Source organism: Malaclemys terrapin, chromosome 17 (assembly GCF_027887155.1).
Source record: "Malaclemys terrapin pileata isolate rMalTer1 chromosome 17, rMalTer1.hap1, whole genome shotgun sequence".
Lineage (NCBI taxonomy): Eukaryota > Metazoa > Chordata > Testudines > Emydidae > Malaclemys > Malaclemys terrapin.
This window is the reverse complement of record NC_071521.1, coordinates 25088414-25110434: the sequence shown is the minus strand read 5'-3', so window position 1 is coordinate 25110434 and position 22021 is coordinate 25088414. Positions and strand designations below refer to the sequence as shown.

General features: G+C 46.9%; 1 protein-coding gene across 2 annotated transcripts in view; it reads left to right on the top strand.

Annotated features, from left to right (window-relative positions):
- The window catches only part of LOC128825150 (ectonucleoside triphosphate diphosphohydrolase 8-like), a 69414-nt gene that overhangs the window by 23576 nt on the left and 23817 nt on the right, over positions 1-22021 (top strand). For both annotated transcript variants that reach the window (XM_054007310.1, XM_054007309.1), the window contains exons 2-3: positions 14590-14724; positions 17754-17871. In XM_054007310.1, coding sequence (XP_053863285.1) covers positions 14602-14724; positions 17754-17871 — 241 coding nt within the window. In that variant the 5' untranslated portion in view covers positions 14590-14601. The remainder of the gene's footprint in view (positions 1-14589; positions 14725-17753; positions 17872-22021) is intronic.

The window sequence follows — 22021 nt, the reverse complement described above, 5'->3', positions numbered from 1 at the left end:
TGGAAGCTTTTTATGTGTTATTCATTTCAAGGATTTTATTTCTCTATTAACATATACTATGCATTGGAATTCCCCTTTTTTAAACAATTTCTTTTACTATTTCAAATGTATACATCAGGTAAGTGCTGCTATCTTTCAATATTCTTTCCTTCTGGTGCCATACAATTCCATATCACTTCTAGAGAAGATAGAAGCAAAAAAAAAAACCCAAATATTTTATAGCTCCTTGTTGCAGGGCAAGTACACCCCGTCATCCTGGGGATGGGGTAAGGGCATGGTAGCCCCGCGGTTAAGTCTATATGGCTGTCCTCAGCCTCAGGACTGCGTGGTCCAATGGCCGGCGCCTGTAGGACTCCCCTTGTGTACAGGGAAGCACGGCTCAACAGCCAGAGTCATCGGGGGGGGGGCCACCCCCCTGAAGCAGGGGCAGCTGGGTAGGGGGACCTGGGCCTTCCCTGCTCCCCTGGGTCCCAGCTCAGGGCCCTGGTAGTGGCGAACGGGTTCGCCACTAAGACAGTGGGGAACCCACCCACAACATGCCAATTTCTGCAGGGACACTGGCTAGTCCCTCCCTGGGATACTTCCTACCGTGACTCCTGCAGTTGAAGTCAGAGTGTCTGTGGAGTCTCGGGGCTCTTTGGGTAGCGACCGCAATCTCCCTGGGGCAGCCACAGGTACCTAGGTGCCTGCCTAGGCCTCAGCGTCTCCTGCTCCTGCATTCCTGGAGCTTGCCTGCTCCTCAGCTGGAGCCAATGAGGGCTATCCATCCTCCTTGGTGGTCAGCCCAGACTAAGCTAAGCTGCTCCCTTTCATACTGCTGCACCAATTGGAGCATGCCCAGCAGGGTCGAGGGGCTCCACTCCAGTGCGGGGCAAGTACACTCCCGTCTCACACCCTCCTCCTCCTTCCTTGTCTTCCTCCCTACCCCACCCCGAAAAGAAATCTGCATTGGCATGTGCCTTTCCCAGTCGATGGAAGACACAGAAATCATATGGCTGTAGGGAGAGGTACCAATGCATGATCCGGTCGTTGGTGTCTTTCATGTTATTGAGCCAGCAGAGGGGTGTGTGGTCTGTAATTAGCTGGAAGGAGTTTCCCAGTAAGTAATAACACAGGGCCTCCACTGCCCACTTCATGGCTAGCACTCTTCCTCGATGGTCAAATATCAAGTCTCCCTGGGGAACAGTTTCCAGCCCAGGTATAGGAACAGGTGTTCTTCTCTATCAGTTTCTTGTGAGAGGACTGCCCTGAGTCTGGTTTCTAAGGCATCCATCTGTAGGACAAATGGTCTCAAAGTCAGGATGGGTTAAAGCTGGTTCCTGTGCTAGCTGTTCCTTCAGTGTGTGTGGAAGGCTGCCTTGCATGTCTCAGACCACCAGACCTTCTGTGGTTGCAAGTTCTTAGTCTGGTCCGACAGAGGGGCTGCTAGTATTGTAAAATCAGGCACGAACCAGCAATAGTACCTCACCAGCCCTAGGAACTGCCTCACCTGCCTTTTTGTCATGGGGGCAGGCCAGTCCCTTAGGGCTTGTACCTTATCTACTAGGGGCCTCAGCTTCCCACTGCCCACTATGTGCCCCAGGTACGTCACCTCCCATTGGCCAAAGTGACAGTTGGCCAGGGTTGCCATGAGCCCAGTCTCCTTTAGGGTTCCCAGAACGTTGGTGTCATTCCTGGCAGAAACACTGGCAGTAGGACTTGGGACTGATCCCTGCCCAGTCTAAGATAGCACCTTTACCTTTCTGGGCGGCCTTGAATACAGAGTGTCCAGATTCCAGTATGCAGTCTGGGCCGGACCCATCAGGTAGGGGCCAGCAGCATGGCCCAGTGTTCAGGAAAGGCCTCAGGGTCATCTCTGGGCCCCCATCTTTGTGAGTTGCATAGGGAGGTTGTGGGTTAGGGTTCCAGCGTCTGCAGCACTTGCGCCTTTTTCTGCACCAACCGCTCCTGCTGAGTTTAGTGCTGGTCAGCCAGCTCATGCATCAGCTGTTGCTGCTGGGCAGTGATCTGCTGCATCAGTTACGCTTGGCACTGCTGCTTCTGAGTCGCCTGTTGTTGGTTCTCTAACAACCACTTCAATAGTTTGTCCGTCTCCATCTTGTTTTGCAGCAGTTAACAAGTGGGGGAACCCTATGCTTACTTCAGGTGGTCTCCCCTCAGTTGGGTCCTGTTAGCAGGCCCCAACTATTGCCTGCATTCTCCACCACGTGTCGCGGGGCAAGTACACCACGTCACCCTGCGGGGGGGGGGGGGGGAAAGCAGGGATAAGAGTGTGGTAGCTTTGCGGTTAAATCTATATGGCTGCCCTCAGCCTCAGGGCTGCGTGGTTCAATGGCTGGCACCAATGGGACTCCCCTTGGCTGCCGGGAAGCATGGCCAAATGGTCAGAGTCAGTTGGACTGTTACTAATTTGGGGTGAAAAATATTGGTGATATATATCTATATCTGTATACAAGGTCTCTCTATAGATATAAGATACATACTCTTTGAGAGATGAGTAGGTCTGTATGTCACCTAACAAGTTATTCTTAACAAGTATGAATTTACAAAAAGAACAGGAGTACTTGTGGCACCTTGGAGACTAACAAATTTATTTGAGCATAAGCTTCCGTGGGCTACAGCCCACTTCTTTGGATGCATAGAATGGAACACACAGAAAGATATTTATACATACAGAGAACATGAAAAGATGGGAGTAGCCATGCCAACTGTAAGAGGCCAATCAATTGAGATGAGCTATCAGCAGGAGATGGGGGGTGGCGGGGAGGGGAAAAAAACAACAACAAAACACCACTTTCTCTCCTGCTGATAGCTCATCTCAATTGATTGGCCTCTTACAGTTGGTATGGCTACTCCCACCTTTTCATGTTCTCTGTATGTATAAATATCATTTTTCTGTGTGTTCCATTCTATGCATCTGATGAAGTGGGCTGTAGTCCACGAACGCTTATACTCCTGTTCTTTTTGCAGATACAGACTAACATGGTTGCTACTCTGAAACCTATAAAATTTACAGTTTCTCTAAAACTTCTCCCTCTCTAAAACTTGATTAACTTACAGGAAACAATGGTTCACTCTGCAAAGGTCACCAGCATGTTACCCTTGTTTGCCAACATTTGGCGAGTTCTTTTTAGCTAGACCATTCCCTTCCTATGTAGATTAGGACAGACTCTTGACCAAGGGACTACCAATAGTCTGAAGATTTCATTTGAACAGCCCATTTCCTATTCCTGGGGGAATAGAGATGGGGTAAACAAAGGTATATCTTGTGATCTTGTTGTATCCTTAGTAGGAGAACAGAGTGATAGCTTTTCTGATTTAAGGGCCAGAAAGACCTATAGTTATTAACAACAGATTCCAGGTGTATTTGCTATCTATATGTGTCACATGGGGAGTAGGGGGGAAAAAGAAGGTGAAGAGGGAAAGTCTCTGCTTGTCACTGGCCCAGCCACGATTGTCAGAGAGGTTTTGGAGGCATTACAGTAAGGGCCTGATTCTCCTCTTGGCTACACTGGATAAATTAGGACTAACTAAAGTAACGGAAATCACACTAGTGCAAAAGTCATGTTCATAGAGGAGAATCAGACCCTCTTGCTCCACACAGCTTGCTTGAAATCTCTGCTTTCTCCCTCTAGCTTGGACTCTGCAGGTGAGCAGGCATGAGTCATAGGGAATGCTTGGAACTTTTATACTTTGATGAAAGTGAAAATACAAAGATTCAAGCCTGGCAGGTCAAGGTGCTAGAGTTGTACTGAAGAGTAGCCATGACAGCACTGGAGAGAAGTTTGATCCCAGAAGTTTTACAGAGACGTGTTATACAGAGAATACAGACTGCCGTGGGAGGCTGTAAGCACTTTGGAGCTTCAGGGTTGGAATGACCTCACTAGTTGCAATGGTGGAGAAATGAGGGAGCCCTGCATGCTGTTCCTAAAAGCACTGCAGCATTCAGAGGGTTAAGCCCAAGCTCTGTACAGTGCATCATTCTCTTTGCAGCTTGAGGTTGGCATGTTTTCCCTTGGGAAAGCTGATGTGAGTTTAATTACCCCAAATAATGCCAGTGCTTTGAGCTTTGGTTTAGAAAAACAGAAACCATCTGTTGGTATCATAGTTGGCAGGTTCTTATTGGATATTAGAAAAATTATTTAAGGGTTGCATTTGCATCAACATGATAATCACTACAGATAAGTTTATATTTTTTTTAGATACATAGGTTACAAATATATATTGTGACAAAGTCCCTCCTCTGCCTTGGTGGGTTCCGCGCTTTCTGGCGGATTTGCTCACCTCAGAGGTTTTCGGCAGTCCTCAGTTTGGCTCCTTTTGTTAGTGGCACAAACCTGCCGTTAACTCTGCTAACCTCATCACTGGCCAGCATGGGGAAAAGGAGGAGAACAATCCCCCGTAGTCTCTGCTGGCCCACCTAATGGGTCAGGGGACAGGCCAGAGACCTTCCCCTCTGGTGGGACCCACAGTCCAGATCAACTCCTCTTATATCAAATAGGGAGTTGGGAGGATGGAGGGGAACCCGGGCCCACCCTCTACTCCGGGTTCCAGCCCAGGGCATTGTGGATTGCAGCTGTCTTTAGTGTCTCCTGTAAGAACTGCATGACAGCTACAACTCCCTGGGCTATTTCCCCATGGCCTCCTCCCAACATCTTCTTTGTCCTCACCACCGGTCCTTTCTCCTGATGTCTGATAACACTTGTACTTCTCAGTCCTCCAGCAGTACACCTTCTCACTCTCAGCTTCTTGCTTGCCTATTGCTCCCAGCTCCTCGCACGCCCTCACTAACTGCAGTGAGGTCGTTTTTAAACCAGGTGCCCTGATTAGCCTGCCTGCCTTAATTGATTCCAGCGAGTTCCTGATTGTACCCTGGGAAAAGGGACCTGCTTAATCTGAGGCTAATCTATCTGCCTTCTATCACTCTCCTGTAGCCATCTGGCCTGATCCTGTCACAGATTTTTTTTTTTTTTAATTATATATATATATATATATATATATATATCACACACACACACCATACCAAACACTTTGTTAAAAAAGTAGAATGTTATTTCTGGGGCATCAAGCACTCAAAATTTATCATTACGCATGCAACCTTAATTTGACCCCCTTCTGCATCCATTCTGCTCACTGAATGAGGCAGACATCCTGTGGAAAATATTAGTTTGTGCTCAGGTAATGAAAAGCTGTATCATAATGCAGTCCCCCAGCAGGAAGAATTAAGGTTGCTAGGGCTACTGTGAATCTGGCATTTCCTAAGTTTCGAATGCTTGACTTTGGCCCCTAAACAACCTAACCTAGTAACTTCCTAGCACTTTTTTAAAGGAAAAGAACATATACAACTGACAATCCCACCACATCAGCACAATTTGAACCTTCAGCACAGACTGTGCTCACTTTAGCTATAGGCCTAACACCATTAGCTAATACCAGGAGTAGGCTATTATCCCAGAGGGGAGGGTGGATTGCTGGGTCCTGTAGCTGGGGCTGGGTGGAGTCTAACCCAGCTGGAGAAGCTCCTGTCCCATGTGGAACCTACTGAGAGGTGCATAGGACATTGGGGCCATGTGCCGAGTCTAGGAAGTGGCTGGGTTAGCCTGGCCCAGCCCTCTTTTCCTTTCCCTTCCAATCCCACTATGGGAGCTCCCTAGTATGGCCTGGGCAGTGTGCGATCTGCTTTGTCTGTAACCTGAGCCTGGTCTTCGAATGCTCCTGTGCTTTGTTATCTGCTGGCAGCCCTCCAACATTTTGCTGAGCATCAAAAGAGAGAGAAGGGAAATAATGTTTTTTAACAGATTATTGCTCAGCAAAAGCAGAACAGAATCTCATGGGCCAAAGAATAAGGCACTTCTCTAGCCCAGGGAGTTTTCCTCTTAACAATGGAGGTGTGAAAGCTTCTCAAAGAAAAGGCTGCAAGTATCCTTTCTAATGGAAAGTGTTAGGTACTCCTATACTTTGGTTGCCTACCAGCCCCACATCGTAGATGTGTAGATACATGTGTGTGCGCGCGGATGCATGTGCATTGTTTTTCATTTGTAATGTTAGTAATATCAGAAACAGGAGAGCAGGCCCCTTCAGTATTTCTTTCCCTCTGTCTCGATGAGCAGATGCTGCCACAGGCTATGATTTGATCCAATCTCTTAAGTCAAACCAGGCAGGGTCTTGTCAGTCCTTGGATAGGAGAGAATATAAGAACGGCCATACTGGGTCAGACCAAAGGTCCATCTAGCCTAGTACCCAGTCTTCTGACAGTGGCCAATGCCAGGTGCTTCAGAGGGAATGAACAGAACAGGTAATCAAGTGATCCATCCCCTTTGCCAGCTTCTGGGAAACAGAGACTAGGCACACCATCCCTACCCATCCTGGCTACTAGTCATTGATGGACGTATCCTCCATTAATTTATTTCTTTTTTTGAACCCTGTTATAGTCTTGGCCTTCACAACATCCTCTGGCAAAGAGTTCCACAGGTTGAATGTGTTGTGTGAAGAACTACTTCCTTTTGTTTGTTTTAAACCTGCTGCCTATTATTTTAATTTCATGACCCCTAGTTCTTGTCTTATGAGGAGTAAACAACACTTCCTTATTTACTTACTCTACACCAGTCATGATTTTATAGACCTCTATCATATTCCCCCTTAGTCTCTTTTCCAAGCTGAAAAGTCCCAGTCTTATTAATCTCCCCTCAAGGAAAACCAGAAGGGAGCAGAGTGATGGAGGATGGGTGACACGGTAGGTGGCACTCTTACCTATAAAGTCAGGGCTGAGCCAGTGCACTAAACCATTAGGGGTGCAGTGTGCTGCAGATGCTGACTTGCAGCTGAGACATATGGCCTGATCCTAAATCATATGCTGGTGCTAAAGATTCTATTCTATGCTACATAGTCTTTTATACCACTCAGCAGCATAGCATCTGAGTGCTCCCTTGCAGTACGTTAAGCAACCTAACATCTGTCATGAGTTCCTTCTCTTCTCTTCATACTCCCCAAAGAAGGAGAAGCGTATTCAGTGGAGTGTCTTGTTTTGGTAGGGTTGGGCTGGGGTTTTTTGATTTGTTTTTTTAATATACAAATTGCTCTGTGTTTGTTAGAGAAGGCAAGTAAAAGAAATGTGTATTGCACTTGGAGTTGAAGGAGGGCAGGTTTGGGGTGGTCTCATAGACTTAAACTCCAAGGCCATAAGGGACCATCATGATCATCTAGTCTGACCTCCTGCACATTGCAGGCCACAGAACCTCACACACCCACTCCTGTAACAGACCCATAACCTCTGTCTGAGTTACTGAAATCCTTAAAGCTTGATGTAAAGACTTCAAATTACAGAGAATCCACCATTTATTCTAGTACAAATCAGCAAGTGTCCAGGCCCCATGCTGAAGGCACAAAAAACAAAACAAATCAGGGTCTCTGCCAATATGACCTGCGTGAAATTCCTTCCCAACCCCAAATATGGATATCAGTTAAACCGTATGTGAGTGAGATCCATCAGCCAGATACTTGGGCAAGAATTCTCTGCAGCAATTCAGACCCCTCCCCATCTAGTGTCCTATCACCAGTCATTGGTGATATTTCATAATAGCAGTCACTGATGGACCATATGCCATTGTAAGCAACTTCATCATACCATCCCCGCCATAAACTTATCAAGCTCAGTCTTGAGACAAGTTAGGTTTTTGCCCCCACTGCTCCCCTTGGAAGGCTGTTCCAGAATTTAACTCCTCTGATTTCAAGCCTAAACTTAATTCTTAGTTCCAGTCCCAGACTGGCTCCCAAGAAAGGTCTGTCTTCCCCATGAACAAGATTTACCCTTATTGTAGAGAGTTCCCTTGTGTCAGAGGAACAGAGCTGTTGACCATAGTCTTCACTGTGGAGCATTAGATGGTCTTTTAGACATCCTGTGGCACTGTTTGCAAGCATGGTAATGCTAATCCCGGTGGCACACTTGGGTAGAATAATTACTGGAGCATTCCTCTCATTGATGTCAGTGAAGAGAAAGTCAGCGCCTTGACTAAGCCCACCTTTTGAGACAGTGATATTCTTTCATCGCCAGATAAGGCCAGTGGAAGAATGTCACTACAAGTTTATAACTGGGTGTTAGGTGGTGTAGGGAACTGTATGTTGACTAGGAATCTGGGGGTCATAGTGGATCACAAGCTAAATATGAGTCAACAGTGTGACACTGTTGCAAAAAAAGCAAATATTCTGGGATGTATTAGCAGGAGTATTGTAAACAAGACATGAGAAGTAATTCTTCCACTCTACTCTGCACTGATTAGATCTCAACTGGAGTGAGGTGTCCAGTTCTGAGTGCCATGTTTCAGGAAAGATGAGGACAAATTGGCTAAAATCCAGAGAAGAGCAACAAAAAATATTAAAGGTCTAGAAAACATGACCTATGAGGGAAGATTGAAAAAATTGGGTTTGTTTAGTCTGGAGAAGAGAAGACTGAGAGGGGACATAATAGTTTTCAAGTACATAAAAGGTTGTCAGAAGGAGGAGGGAGAAAAATTGTCCTCGTTAAGCTCTGAGGATAGGACAAGAAGCAATGGGCTTAAACTGCAGCAAGGGAGGTTCAGATTGGACATTAGGAAAAAATTCTTAACTGTCAGAGTGGTTATGCACTGGAATAAACTGCCCAGGTAGGTTGATCTTTTCCTCACTCACCTTGTTTCTCTAATATCCTGGGCCCATAACTACACCAATACTGCATATTTCACATTTATTTTCATTTTAACATAGAATTTCCTGGTTTTCAAACCACTTGTTTTTCTTATATCTACAACTTCCTCATAAGATGATTTTCTGAATATATTGTGACAAAGTTCCTCCTCAATCTTGGTGGGTCCTGCGCTTATTGGCAGATTTTCTTGCCTCAGAGATTCACCATGTGGGTTGGGGAACAGCCCAGAGACCTTCCCCTCTGGGAGAACCCACAGTCCAGGTCAATTGGGAGGTTTGGGGGGAACCCAGGCCCGCCCTCTACTCCAGGTTCCAGCCGAGGGCCCTGTGGACTGCAGCTGTCTATAGTGCCTCCTGTAACAGCTGCATGACAGCTACAACTCCCTGGGCTACTTCCCCATGGCCTCCTCCAAACACCTTCCTTATTCTCACCACAGGACCTTCCTCCTGGTGTCTGATAACGCTTGTGCTCCTCAGTCATCCAGCAGCACACCCTCTCAGCTCCTTACACCTCTTGCTCCCAGCTCCTCACACTCACACCACAAACTGAAGTGAGCTCCTTTTAAACCCCAGGTGCCCTGATTAGCCTGCCTTAATTGATTCTAGCAGCTTCTTCTTAATTGGCTCCAGGTGTCCTAATTAGCCTGCCTGCCTGAACTGGTTCTAGCAGGTTCCTGATTACTCTAGTGCAGCCCCTGCTCTGGTCACTCAGGGAACAGAAAACTACTCATCCAGTGACCAGTATATTTGCCCTCTACCAGACTCCTGTACCCCACTGGTCTGGGTCTGTCACAATATATTTACAACCCTAAAACTTAGTAACAAAGTTTTTGCCTGGGGAAATGATCATCCTAGCAAAATTATCAAGAAATTTACTTGAGGCTGCTCTATGCTTAGAAATTGTACTGACATAGCTATGTCAGCAAGAAGTATAAAAATATCACACACACCCCATCTGAAATAGCTGTGCCATCAAAAACCCTTGTGCAGATGCAGTTATACCAGCAAAAAATCCTTTTGTTGGTCTCAGTTAGTTTGGGGAACTAATGTAAGCTGCATCTCCAGTAACTCATTTACGCAACAGTACTATGTATTAAATATCAGAGGGGTAGCCGTGTTAGTCTGAATCTGTAAAAAGCAACAGAGGGTCTTGTGGCACCTTTAAGACTAACAGAAGTATTGGGAGCATAAGCTTTCATGAAGAAAGTGAGGTTCTTACCCACGAAAGCTCCATCACTGTGGCCAAAATGGCAGGTAAACATGGGATGCGTAAACATGGGAATCCCGAGTAGGAGTGGAAAGGTTATTTTCCTGCTGTATTTGGCAGTGGTGCGACCACTGCTGGGATCCTGTGTCCCCTTTTGGTGTCCACAATTGAAGGAGGATGTTGATAAATTGGAGAGGGGTCAGAGAGGAGCCATAAGAATGATTAAAGGATTGGAAAACATGCCTTAGAGTGACAGACTCTAGAAGGTTTCAGAGTAACAGCCGTGTTAGTCTGTATCCGCAAAAAGAAGAACAGGAGTACTTGTGGCACCTTAGAGACTAACAAATTTATTAGAGCATAAGCTTTCGTGGACTACAGCCCACTTCTTCGGATGCATATAGAATTCCATTCTATATGCATCCGAAGAAGTGGGCTGTAGTCCACGAAAGCTTATGCTCTAATAAATTTGTTAGTCTCTAAGGTGCCACAAGTACTCCTGTTCTTCTTTTTGCAGACTCTAGAAGATGAATCTATTTAGTTGACAAAGAGAAGGCTAATAGGTGACTTGATCACAGTCTATTGGTACCTACATGGGGAACAAATATTTAATAACAGGTTCTTCAGTCTAGCAGAGAAAGGTCTAACATGATCCAATGGCTGGAAGTTGAAGCTAGACAAATTCAGACTGGAAATTAAGCATACATTTTTAACAGTGAGAGTAATAAACGGTTGGAACAATTTACTAAGGGTCATGGTGAATTCTCCATCACTGACAATTTTAAAATCACGACTGGAGTTTTAAAAAAAGCTTTGCTTTAGAAGTGATTTGGGGCAGTTCTCTGGTATGTGTTATACAGGAGGTCAGACTAGACCAATGGCTCTCAACCTGTGGCCCAATCAGCACAGAGCTGCGGCCCATGTGACATCCTCAGGGCTGTACAGGTAGTACTGGATGCAGTCCGCAATGGTAAATAGGTTGAGAACCACTGGACCAGACGATCACAGTGGTCCCTTGTGGCCTGGGAATCTATGAATGAATCTGAATTCCTGATACTCCTCACGGAACAGCCCATCAGGCACATCTGAGACCTGAAGGGCCCTTCTGGAATTAGCACATGCTGTACTAAAGTAAATTTGTCCCATCATAGAGCTGCCAGCTCCTCACCAAACAAACCCCTCAGGGGATTCCTGTCCCTGCAGTGTGTGAGAGACCACCTCTCTGCATGTATGTATTCCTGTCAAATGGCAGCTGAATCAAACGTCATGCAGGCCAGCAGGACTCAGACACTGGTATGGTATCCTTCTGCAGGCTTCCCTCACAGCATTCCTGAGGATCCTCTGTGCTGAGCCCCAGTGCATTGCTGCTAGTGTCTCCCCCAGCCTGTGCACTAACATGGAGACAAGGCCATGGTCTTGGCCTTGAGATGAGGTTAGGGTTAGCCCAAGCAACATGGTGGGATAAAGCCAACACGTGTAGCGGGGAGGTGGCAGGTACAGCAAGGGCTAAGCTTGGAAAGTTTGGGAACAGTGATGCAGAGATGGTGTCTCAGAGCCCCCTCAGTGCAGAAAGTCTCTGGGTAACCCCTTCTGTGTCACACATGACATAAACAGAAGGGTCAATATGAGGCTTGAAATAGGAACACATTGCTGGCTCTCTTTACTAGGAAATTAAAGGTAATCATTACCTGTCCTTATCACCTGGGATGCAAATGAGATGTTATAATTTAACCTCTGGAATGTACAGTTCACTTTACAAGGATCCAGAGGGAGTTTATTGGAGGAACTGGGGAAAAGGCTATTTACCCCCATGAAGTCATTCTGCAGGAGTCAGTGGGGTTAGTACACAAGAGTGCTGCCCTTGCAGGAAGCTTTTCTCCACCCAGGGTGATAATCTAGGCTGTCTTGGCCAAGGCCATGTGCTGTACCATAATCACAACCCACCTTCAAAGGGAGACCCTGGGCAAAGTTCTTACTGCCACTGGCTCCCCACGGCAACAATTTGCCTTAAATCTGGAAAGGTTCCACACCTCTAAACCCTCTGGAGTGGAAAACCTGAAGCATGATGCTGCATCCCTCCAGGTGACCCCTGACAGGGCCAGCTCCAGGCACCAGCCTAGCAAGCAGGTGCTTGGGGCGGCCAACAGAGAGGGGCGGCATGTCCGGCTGTTTGGCGGCAATTCGGCAGAGGGTCCCTCACTCCCTCTCGGAGCGAAGGACCAGCCGCCAAATTGCCGCCGAAAACTGAAGCGGCAGTGGTAGAGCTGCCGCCGAAGTGCCACAGATCATGATCGCGGCTTTTTTTTTTTTTGGCTGCTTGGGGTGGCAAAAACAACCCTGGAGCCAGCCCTGACCCCTGAGGCCAGATCTCAGCACAGCCAGGCATGGGATTTCCACATCTCAGAGGCTGGCAAACTCTCCTCCCCTCCAGAGTCAAGGAAAGGGATAGTGATTGGGAGACAATAATAAGATTGGTGGTAATGATTCACCTGCAGCACATTGCAGGCAGCACGTAGCTCTGCACAAGATGGTTTGTCCAGGGAAGGGTGTGTCCGACTGGACATTTGCCTCCGGTCATGTTCAGCATGGACTTGGCCAATTTAGAAAGAGCTGCCAAACATCTGTGTATCCAGGTCTCATGCTGAGTGGCTCTGCCAGGTGGCCAAGTCCCATCCTCTGTCTGTGAGACTCTAGGGGAGCGAAGTCCAATTCTCCGCCTGCCTGAAATGACGTACTGCACGCCATGGAAAGCACCCCTTGCTACCATGGTGACAGATGCCTACCGACTGGGGTAATACATAACAAAATGAAATATCTGCCGTCACAAAGCCTCCCATAACAGTTCCCACTGGGGTCACCACCTTGTTCCCATAGATCCTCCATGAGTGACTATTAGCAAAATTTCAATATATTTCCATACCATTTTCCCTTGTCCCTGTGGCTTTCCCTTCAAAATACAGCTACTGTCATTGTTGTCAGACATCACCGGTGTGGTGCTCTGTTTTGTTCAATGTTGATAACAGTCGGCTGCATGCATGTGTTCCCTCTGTGTCCTGCCCTGGCTCTGTGCAGATCGTTGACACAGCAGACCCCAAGAGAACCCCCCATGACTCCGATAAGGTACGAAGGCACCCAGCCAGGTTTATTGTCAAATGAAGCACAGTAATAGTTCCCCACAGACTCTACAGGAAATACTACGAATATGTGCCCCCTGGCAATGGACCGGCTCAGTCAATGGCAGGACTCTCCACTGCCCCCTAGGCAGCACAAAGACGTCCACTCAGGGATACATTCTTATACACAGGTACAAACAAGTTACACATCACTCCTGATGCATCGAGGTACAACCCCTCTGCGTGTTGGGGTGCTGCCTCTCTCATAGTACATGTTGGTTCGAACAAACAAGTCTGTCCATCATATTATCCTTTTGACCCTGTCTTTTAGGACGGGTCAGCCTGTTCCTCATTATTTCTGTGGAATATGACTCTTCTGGTGCCATCCTGGTCCTTGTTTATCCTATTAGTGCTTGATACCCTTTAGATATGTGTATATGTCCAATTAGCAGCCTTCTTCTTGCCAACTTTTGTGAGCAGGGCCTGCCTCTGGCTCACAGATGAACTTTGCTTTATGTTAACAAAGTCTTGACCATTCCTTTGGTTCAGGCCTCAGGCCTCATACCAGGCCTCTGATACCAAGGGTTTATGTTTCAGGGCCTCATCTTACTACAGTCATCATCATCTGTCATGTGGGATCTGATGGATTTAGCAGCACAATCTGTTTCATACCTGGAGTTCCTTGGACAATATTACAAACCTTCTGCCCCTGCCTTGCTCTGCAAATGCTCTGAGATCCTCACAAGAGAATATCCCTGTCCTTCAGCTGAGCTGCTTGGTTGTGGGGACGGTTTGAGTTCAACCCTTCTCTTCACTGTGTATGAGGGTTGCCCTAGATGCATTTTTCTTCAGGTCACGCTGTATTTGAGATAAGATAGCTGGAAACTGGCAAATCTTTGCCAGCTCTTTCCATGGTATTAAGTCTTGTGACAGCCGCATTTAGGCTCCAAGCTGTTAAACCTTTATGAGAGATCATTTGCTGCCTTTAGTGCAGGGGGATGCATGGGTCAAACAGCCTTGGACACTGCCCCTTCCATTAATGCTAACAAAAGGCACCACATTGGCAGGGGCAGCACAAACTTCACCCATGCTAGCCCACACCTAATAGCCAGTTTCCCAGGCTAAGGAGTCCACGGTCACAGTGGAAGGGGAAGTTCAGCCTCTGCTGAAGCAGCCAGCTAGTGTCAGTTACAGTGGTAGTTTTTGCATTGCATTTTCATTGATTTGAGGATAAAGTCCAACTTAGCAATTGTAGGGCAGAGCACGGGGCTCAGGGCCAGGGATCAGAATGGACTTCTCAGCTGTATGTCTCCAAAATGTCCAGTTGAAAAAATAAGTCTCAAATGTAAAAACAGAGGCTGACCCATGAATGGCCAGTGGGGAACATTGCCTTTGAGGGATACTGATAATCCCTAGCTGTTCTACAGCATCAATTGATCTCAAAGCTCTTTACAAAGCAGGTCAGAATCATGATCCCCATTTTGCAGATAGGAAACCCTTGCTGTCTGCTAAACAGCGATGATCCCCAGTGGCCACATCAAACCAACCCTTTGAACTGCCCTTCTACTTTTCTGCGTGTGTGTGTGTTTGCAGGTGACTTTTAAAATGAGCATCGATTTGAGACGCTACATCCCTGCCATTCTGGTAGTGCTGGCTGTGTCTTCATCCATCGTCCTCATTCTCAGCCTGGTGAGGATCCAAAATGTTTCCTTTGCACCTAACAACAAGGTGAGTCCCTGAGCTACAGAATACAGAGGCCAGTAGCATTGTATGGATGCTTGGAAATTTTGGAGTTTACCAAAAATTTTATAAGTCAATACTTTTAGCAACAAGCAAAAGTGCATTGCCATAGCTTTGCAGGTATAGACTTCCCAACCTCCCTGCAGACTGAAGAAAAAGTGAAATACAGGCAGAACCCCACATGTGTTTGAAAAATACAACAGATCACACAAGAAATTGCTGGGTTATTGTTATTGCTGTTGGAACAAAAGGCCCAGTCAGCATCAGGGCTTCATTGTGCTAGGCACTCTACAAACTTCTAATCAAAGACCTCTGTCTGGGCCAGCTGGGAAGAAGAGAACATAAGTTTGGGCCTTTACAAATTAAGAACCCATCCCAATGCCATCCCCAATGCTGAATCCCAGCATATTTTCAAAAGGACTCTTACACCGTGACAGACTTGGTGGAGGTGCAGAAATTAACATGGAGCTGGAACATTATGTGCTCAGCCCTCTGTTTAAATCCATGCAAGCCCAGCTAGGGTGATCAGATAGCAAGTGTGAAAAATTGGGACTTTTGGGGGGGGGGGTAAGGGGTATAGCATAGACGCCGACTCCGTGGGTGCTCCGGGGCTGGAGCACCCACGGGGAAAAACCCCACCCTGCCCCTCGCCCCAGCTCACCTCCGCTCTGCCTCCTTCCCTGAGCGCACCGCTGGGTCCTGCTTCTCCCCCTTCCCTCCCAGCGCTTGCACCGCGAAACAGCTGTTTTGCGTGGCAAGCCTGGGAGGGAGGGGGAACCTGGCGCGCTTGGGGGAGGAGGCGGGGCCGGGGTGGGGATTTGGGGAGCGATCCAATAGGGGCAGGGAGGGGCAGAGTTGGCGCCTGTGGAGTATAGTTGCATATATAAGACAAAGCCCCAATATATCAGGATGGTCCCAATAATATCAGGATGGCTGTTCACCCTAAGCCCAGTGGGACTGCCTGGATAGGAAAGCTAGAGTAGAAGATGGCTATATCTACTCTGCTACCACTTTGGGGGAATGTCAGAAGTAGACATTCTGTGAGAGATCATTTTCATTCATTCCAAAGTTTCTCCATCCTTCCACTTTATCCTACAACAGCAGTGCTCCAGCAGTGGTCTGCAGAGACTTGCTGGTGGCGCGGAGACAGGTGGCTGCTCACGTGGTTCTAAGGGTACGACTACACTGCCCACATTACAGCGTGGCCGTGGCAGCGCAGTGACATGGGCAATGTAGTCACGCTTTATTGCTGGGGGAGAGCTCTCCCGGCAATAAAAAATAACCACCCCGAACGAGGGGTGGTAGTAGCTTTATCGACAGAAGCGTGGCTCCTGGCGATAAAGCGCTGTCTAGACTGGCGCTTTTTAGCACTAAAACTTTTGTCGCTCTGGGGAGTGTTTATTCACACCGCTGAATGACTAAAGTTTTAGCGCCGAAAGTGGCCATGTAGAGACAGCCTAAGTCTCCTTGTTTCTGGCTGCTACATCCCATAAACATACAGCTTAATGTACATCTAAACTGGGACTTTTTGAGAGCTCAGGTGCCCAGCCCCCGTTGACTTTCAAGATTTGGCCACTTAAGTCCCTTACGTCTCTTTGGAAATCCCAGCCTAAAGACTTTCCAAATGTTACTTGCTCATGTAAACAATTGTCATAGTTGCCATAGAGAGATGTTATATAACCATGAATGGGAGGGGAAGTGGTCCCTGAGATAGCAAATGGGAGATCAGGTGGCCCGGGTGATTGTGAATCAGAGGAGGGGTCCCTGAGATAGGAGTCCAGAGGGGCCAGTTGTGGCTCACCACAAGGAGGGGGGGGGAGAAAAAGAAAATCCATAATTCCAAATCAGTTAATATCTTGTGGTACAACATATACGAAAATGCCTGCATCATACTCCTATGGATCTGGCATGGTGTCACAAAGGCAGAGTTAAGGTTGTGTGGGTATCCTAATTGTGCAGTTTCATAGCTTAACATATTTAGATTTCTTTTAAGTGTAACTTTAACTCTGAACTTCCCAGGTTTATAATGCTTGGATTTGGGAATACTTACACAATCCTTGTGATGTATTTTACCCTAAATTACTCATCTGAACTCTCAACCTTAACTCTGTGTTAGCATAGTGTTTGTCTGGGAATCTCTAGTAAGTTGTGACCCATGCTTTGAAAAGTTCTGAGAAACCTCTGCCCTACAGCAAAGTCCTGTAACACGTCAGAGCCTCTGTAGATGCCACAGACATAAGATTGCACAGATCTGAATTTGTGATGTTGAAAATGCTGCATGATGGAATTGTTGGTGCAGTCACTGAGGGAAAGATGGATTGCTGAGAAGAAATTCTGGATTCTGGTCTCAGTGCACGTACGGATGTTCCCAATGAGCAGTGCAGTGACTGACCTTCCCTCAACCCCCAGACATGTACAGGGCTGCGGCACATGGAAGGGAGGAAGCTTACATCGTCGTAGCCTGTATTCTGGGGGTGAGCTCTTCAGGCCCAGGGCTGTCAATATGGCATCTTTGAACCACACTGACGAACATTAAACCAACAAAGAAAATAAAAGATCAGTAAAACTGCAACAAGGAAAATGCAGTTGCGCTGATGGTGTAAATTATCATCAGTCTGTGGACTGCAGGGGCAGGGCTGGAAACCGATTGACTTCAGTGGAGTTAGCCAGTGTGCATTAGCTGAGGCAACATGCTCAAGGGACCAGCCTGTTTCGACTTTACTTTCAACTGAGGCACAGGTTTTAAGGTTTTTAAGGCCCCGGCTGGGATGATTTAGTTGGGGTTGGTCCTGCTTTGAGCAGGGGCTGGACTACATGACCTCCTGAGGACTCTTCCAATCCTAATCTTCTATGATTCTATGACATCAGAGGGCCCATTCGGCTAAGGAGCAGAAGCCCATGTCTCTAACTCTCACTGACCTATTCAGCCCCTGAGCAAACATGAGTGCGGGGGGATGGAAGGCCCCAGTTTCTGCTCTGGCTTACCAGACCCATCATGTTTTGGTTATGCCTTCCAGTACGGGATGGTGTTCGATGCAGGCTCATCCCACACCTCTCTGTTCGTCTACCAGTGGACATCTGACAAAACGAATGACACCGGAGTGGTCAGCCAGACGTTATCCTGTGATGTCCAAGGTCAGTATTCCTGCCCCGCTGTGAGGGAAACACCATGGGTTCAGAGCTCCTCTGAGATTTCTTATGCAGCAGGGCACCTAGGTGGTGGAAATGTTGGATGAAGTGTAAGAGTCTGGTAGACAAGTCTCTTCTACAGAAGACGATCGTGCCCTACTGACACTGGGGAAGCACAGTGGTTATAGCAAGAGTTGCAGCATCTAGGTTGCCTGAAGTCAAGGGATTCCTGTTTCCAGTTGCTCCCTGGCACCATGCACAGCCTCTGGCCACAGCAAATCAACCTGACCTTGGGGGGAACTTTTCAAGGCAGCCTCCAAAATCTCAGCACTTTGGGGTGCATCACAGCTAGCCACAGTTGTCTATAGACACAGGCAACTCAGTCATAGAAATGACACTGCATGGAGAGATGAGTCCACAGCACTTATCCCTCACCCCTTGTCTGGATTCACTTATAATGGGAGGGACAACAGAACCCACCTCTAGTGACCCTCCATCTAATGTGAGTGGAAGCTCAGGGTGGCTTCATGGCATCTGCATAGGTTTTCACTCCTCTTATAGTGAGAGTGTACTATAGTGTACCACCAGAGGCAAGGTACACTGTGACAACCTCCTTGGAATGCAGGAATTATCACTGAGTTCTGCATTCCAAGAGGGTAATCACCTCCCTTTCCTCCTCTGCTCTGGCTGAGCAGGGGATAGGAACACTGCCACTACTCTTGAGGGAAAAGATAGGGAGGAATCCCTGGCTTCCAATCTTGCTCCTCACTGGGAAAGAAGATATGGCTTTCCAGAGTCTCCCCCGAACCTGCCAGCGCTCACTGCAACAACTGTGGTGAAGGAACCCTGCCAGCTTTTATGTTCATGGCACACACACACACACACACACACACACACACCAGTTAAAATGCTCTTGCTGGAAGGTTACAATGTAACTAGAGCTGTCGATTAGTCACAGGTAACTCACGAGATTAACTCAAAAAAATTAATCATGATTAAAAAAATTAATCGCAATTAATCTATTTTAATTGCATTGTTAAACAATAGAATCCCAATTGAAATTTATTAAATATTTTGGATGTTTTTCTACATTTTCATATACATTGTATTCTGTGTTGTAATTGAAATCAAAGTGTATATTATTTTTTATTACAAATATTTGCACTGTAAAAAGATAAACAAAAGAAACTGTATTTTTCAATTCACCTCATACAAGTACTATAGTGCAACCTCTTTGTCGTGAAAGTGCAACTTATACATGTAGATTTTTTTTGTTACATATCTGCACTCAAAAACAAAACAATCTAAAACTTCAGAGCCTACAAGTCCACTCAGTCCTACTTCTTGTTCAGCCAGTCGCTAAGACAAATAAGTTTATTTACATTTACAGGGGATAATGCTGCCCGCTTCTTATTTACAATGCCACCAGAAAGTGAGAACAGGCATTTGCATGGCACTTTTGTAGCTGACATTGCAAGGTATTTACGTGACAGATGTTAAACAATCGTATGACCCTTCATGCTTCGGCCACCATTCCAGAGGACATGCTTCCATGATGATAATACTCGTTAAAAAAATAATGCGTTAATTAAATTCGTGACTGAACTCCTTGGAAGAGAATTGTATGTCTCCGGCTCTGTTTTACCTGCATTCTGCCATATATTTCATGTTATAGCGGTCTTGGATGATGACCCAGCACATGCTCATTTTAAGAACATTTCCACTGTAGATTTCACAAGACACAAAGAAGGTACCAATGTGAGATTTCTAACCGAACTAAGATTTAAGAATCTGAAGTGCCTTCCAAAATCTGAGAGGGACAAGGTGTGGAGCATGCTTTCAGAAGTCTTAAAAGAGCAACACTCCAATGCGGAAAATACAGAAACCAAACTACCAAAAGAAAAAAATCAACCTTCTGCTGGTGGGATCTGACTCATGATGAAGAAAATGAACATGCTTTGGTCTGCACTGCTTTGGATTGTTATTGAGCAGAACCTGTCATCAGCATGGACGTATGTCCACTGGATTGGTGGTTGAAGCATGAAGGGACATACGAATCTTTCGCGGATCTAGCACGTAAATATCTTGTGACACCGGCTACAACAGTGCCATGAGAACACCTGTTCTCACTTTCACTTGACATTGTAAGCAAGAAGCGGGCAGCATTTTCTCCTGCCAATGTAAACAAACCTCTTTGTCTTAGTGATTGGGTGAATAAGAAGTAGGACTGAGTGGACTTCCAAGCTCTAAAGTTTTACATTGTTTTATTTTTGAATGCAGTTATTTTTTGTACATAATTCTACATTTGTAAGTTCAACTTTCATGATAAAGAGATTGCACTACAGTACTTGTATTAGATGAATTGAAAAATACTATTTTTGGTTTTTTACAGCGCTTGTAATCAAAAATAAATATAAAGTGAGCACTGTACACTTTGTATTCTGTGTTGTAATTGAAATCAATAGATTTGAAAATATAAAAAACATCCAAAAATATTTAAATAAATGATATTCCATTTTTAACAGTGCAATTAATCGCACAATTAATCACGATTAATTTTTTAATTGCTTGACAGCCCTAAATATAACACTACTTTATTTCTTAGAATTCAGAACAATCACACACAAGAACCCCAGAACAAGAGTGAATAAAGCAGCCTGTTCCCTAAGGCAAACACATCTCACTCCACCTCGCTGTAGGCTGGGTGTTTGCAGACAGACTGCTGAAGAGTCAGATTGCACATTTCCTTACAGAGCTCCCTAACCTGCAAGCAGGACCAGGAAAACCCCTGAGGACTAAAAGTGATCGCTTACAACTTCAAAACAGCTTTCAATGCACCACTCCACCAGTCCTCTGGGCAACATGGCATGAGATCTTGTGCCAGAATGTAATCCGTAGAACAAAGCTCATCTGCTGCTGCAGGGCTTTCCCCACTTCCCTGCAGGAGGGACTCTCACTGTGCAATGGTTTTCCCAGGTTAAATGAGATCTCCCTGATGTCAGTTTTTGAGTGGTGCTGGAAAGGGAGGCTGAGTCAGGCAGAAATCCCAGGCTTCCCGTTAGCAGGCAGGGCTGGGCCCTGGAGTCTTTGCTTGCTCACCTGTTGCTAAACTTATCCTGTATTATTTTGGGGAGGTTGAAACACTCCAGTATCTCTGCTTTTTTTTTCTGGGCCCAATTCCTCTTTCGGTCTCCACGAACAAATGGCTGCAATGAGGGCCAATGAACACAGATGCCTCTGCTGAGCTGGGACTCTGCGGCCTGTATCTCTGCCGTGAGCTTCCTATGTAGGAGTTTTGACCACAGGTTTGGGTACTGTGCTGGCATGGTGAGAAGCACTGAAAGGTTACAGGTGGCCCCTGCAGCACAGAAGTGTGCCATAAAGGTACAATATGGCCTCCTGTGATCTTACCTCCCAGTAGAGGGGAGCCAGGGCTAGTCTGTAATGGAAATAAAGAGGATTCATTATTGAGGCTTCTGGACACAAGCAGACCCTCTGATTCTGCGTGGATGCCTGGCTTTCAGAATAAGCCAGCCTGTGCTGCCTAGTGCCAACATGAAGGCGGTTCCTGTCTCCTGGCCTGGAGTGAGAGACTGCCCACTACAGCACAGCCTGCATGCCACCTGGCTCCTTCCACCTAATGATCATGCTTCAGGAGGCGAAGCAGAGAGTTGAGTGACGTGGTTACTGAGGGATTCACAAGCAGGTTACCCATCACACTCCCGTGAGGTACCAGGCCTCAGCCCAGGGTCGGCTCTAGGCACCAGCAAAACAAGCTGGTGCTTGGGGTGGCACATTTTTAGGGCTGGCATGGCCAGTGCCAGAATGCCACCCCTAAAAATGTGCCCCGGCCGCACTCGCTCACCTCCGCTGCTGCCACGGCACGCGAAACAGCTGATTCGCGCTCTGCTACTCGCCCTCCCTCCCAGGCTCTCAAACCAGGGAGGGAGGGGGAGATCCCAAGCAGCCGTTTCACGCGCCGCTGTTCCCCTCCCTCCCAGGCTTGGGCGCCTGGGAGGGAGGGGGAGAAGCGGCGCCCGCGCCGCGGCCACTCGGAGTCTCCCCCTCCCTCCCAGGCTCTCAAACCAGGGAGGGAGGGGGAGATCCCGAGCGGCCGCGGTGCGCGAAACAACTGTTTCATGCGCCGCTGCTCCCC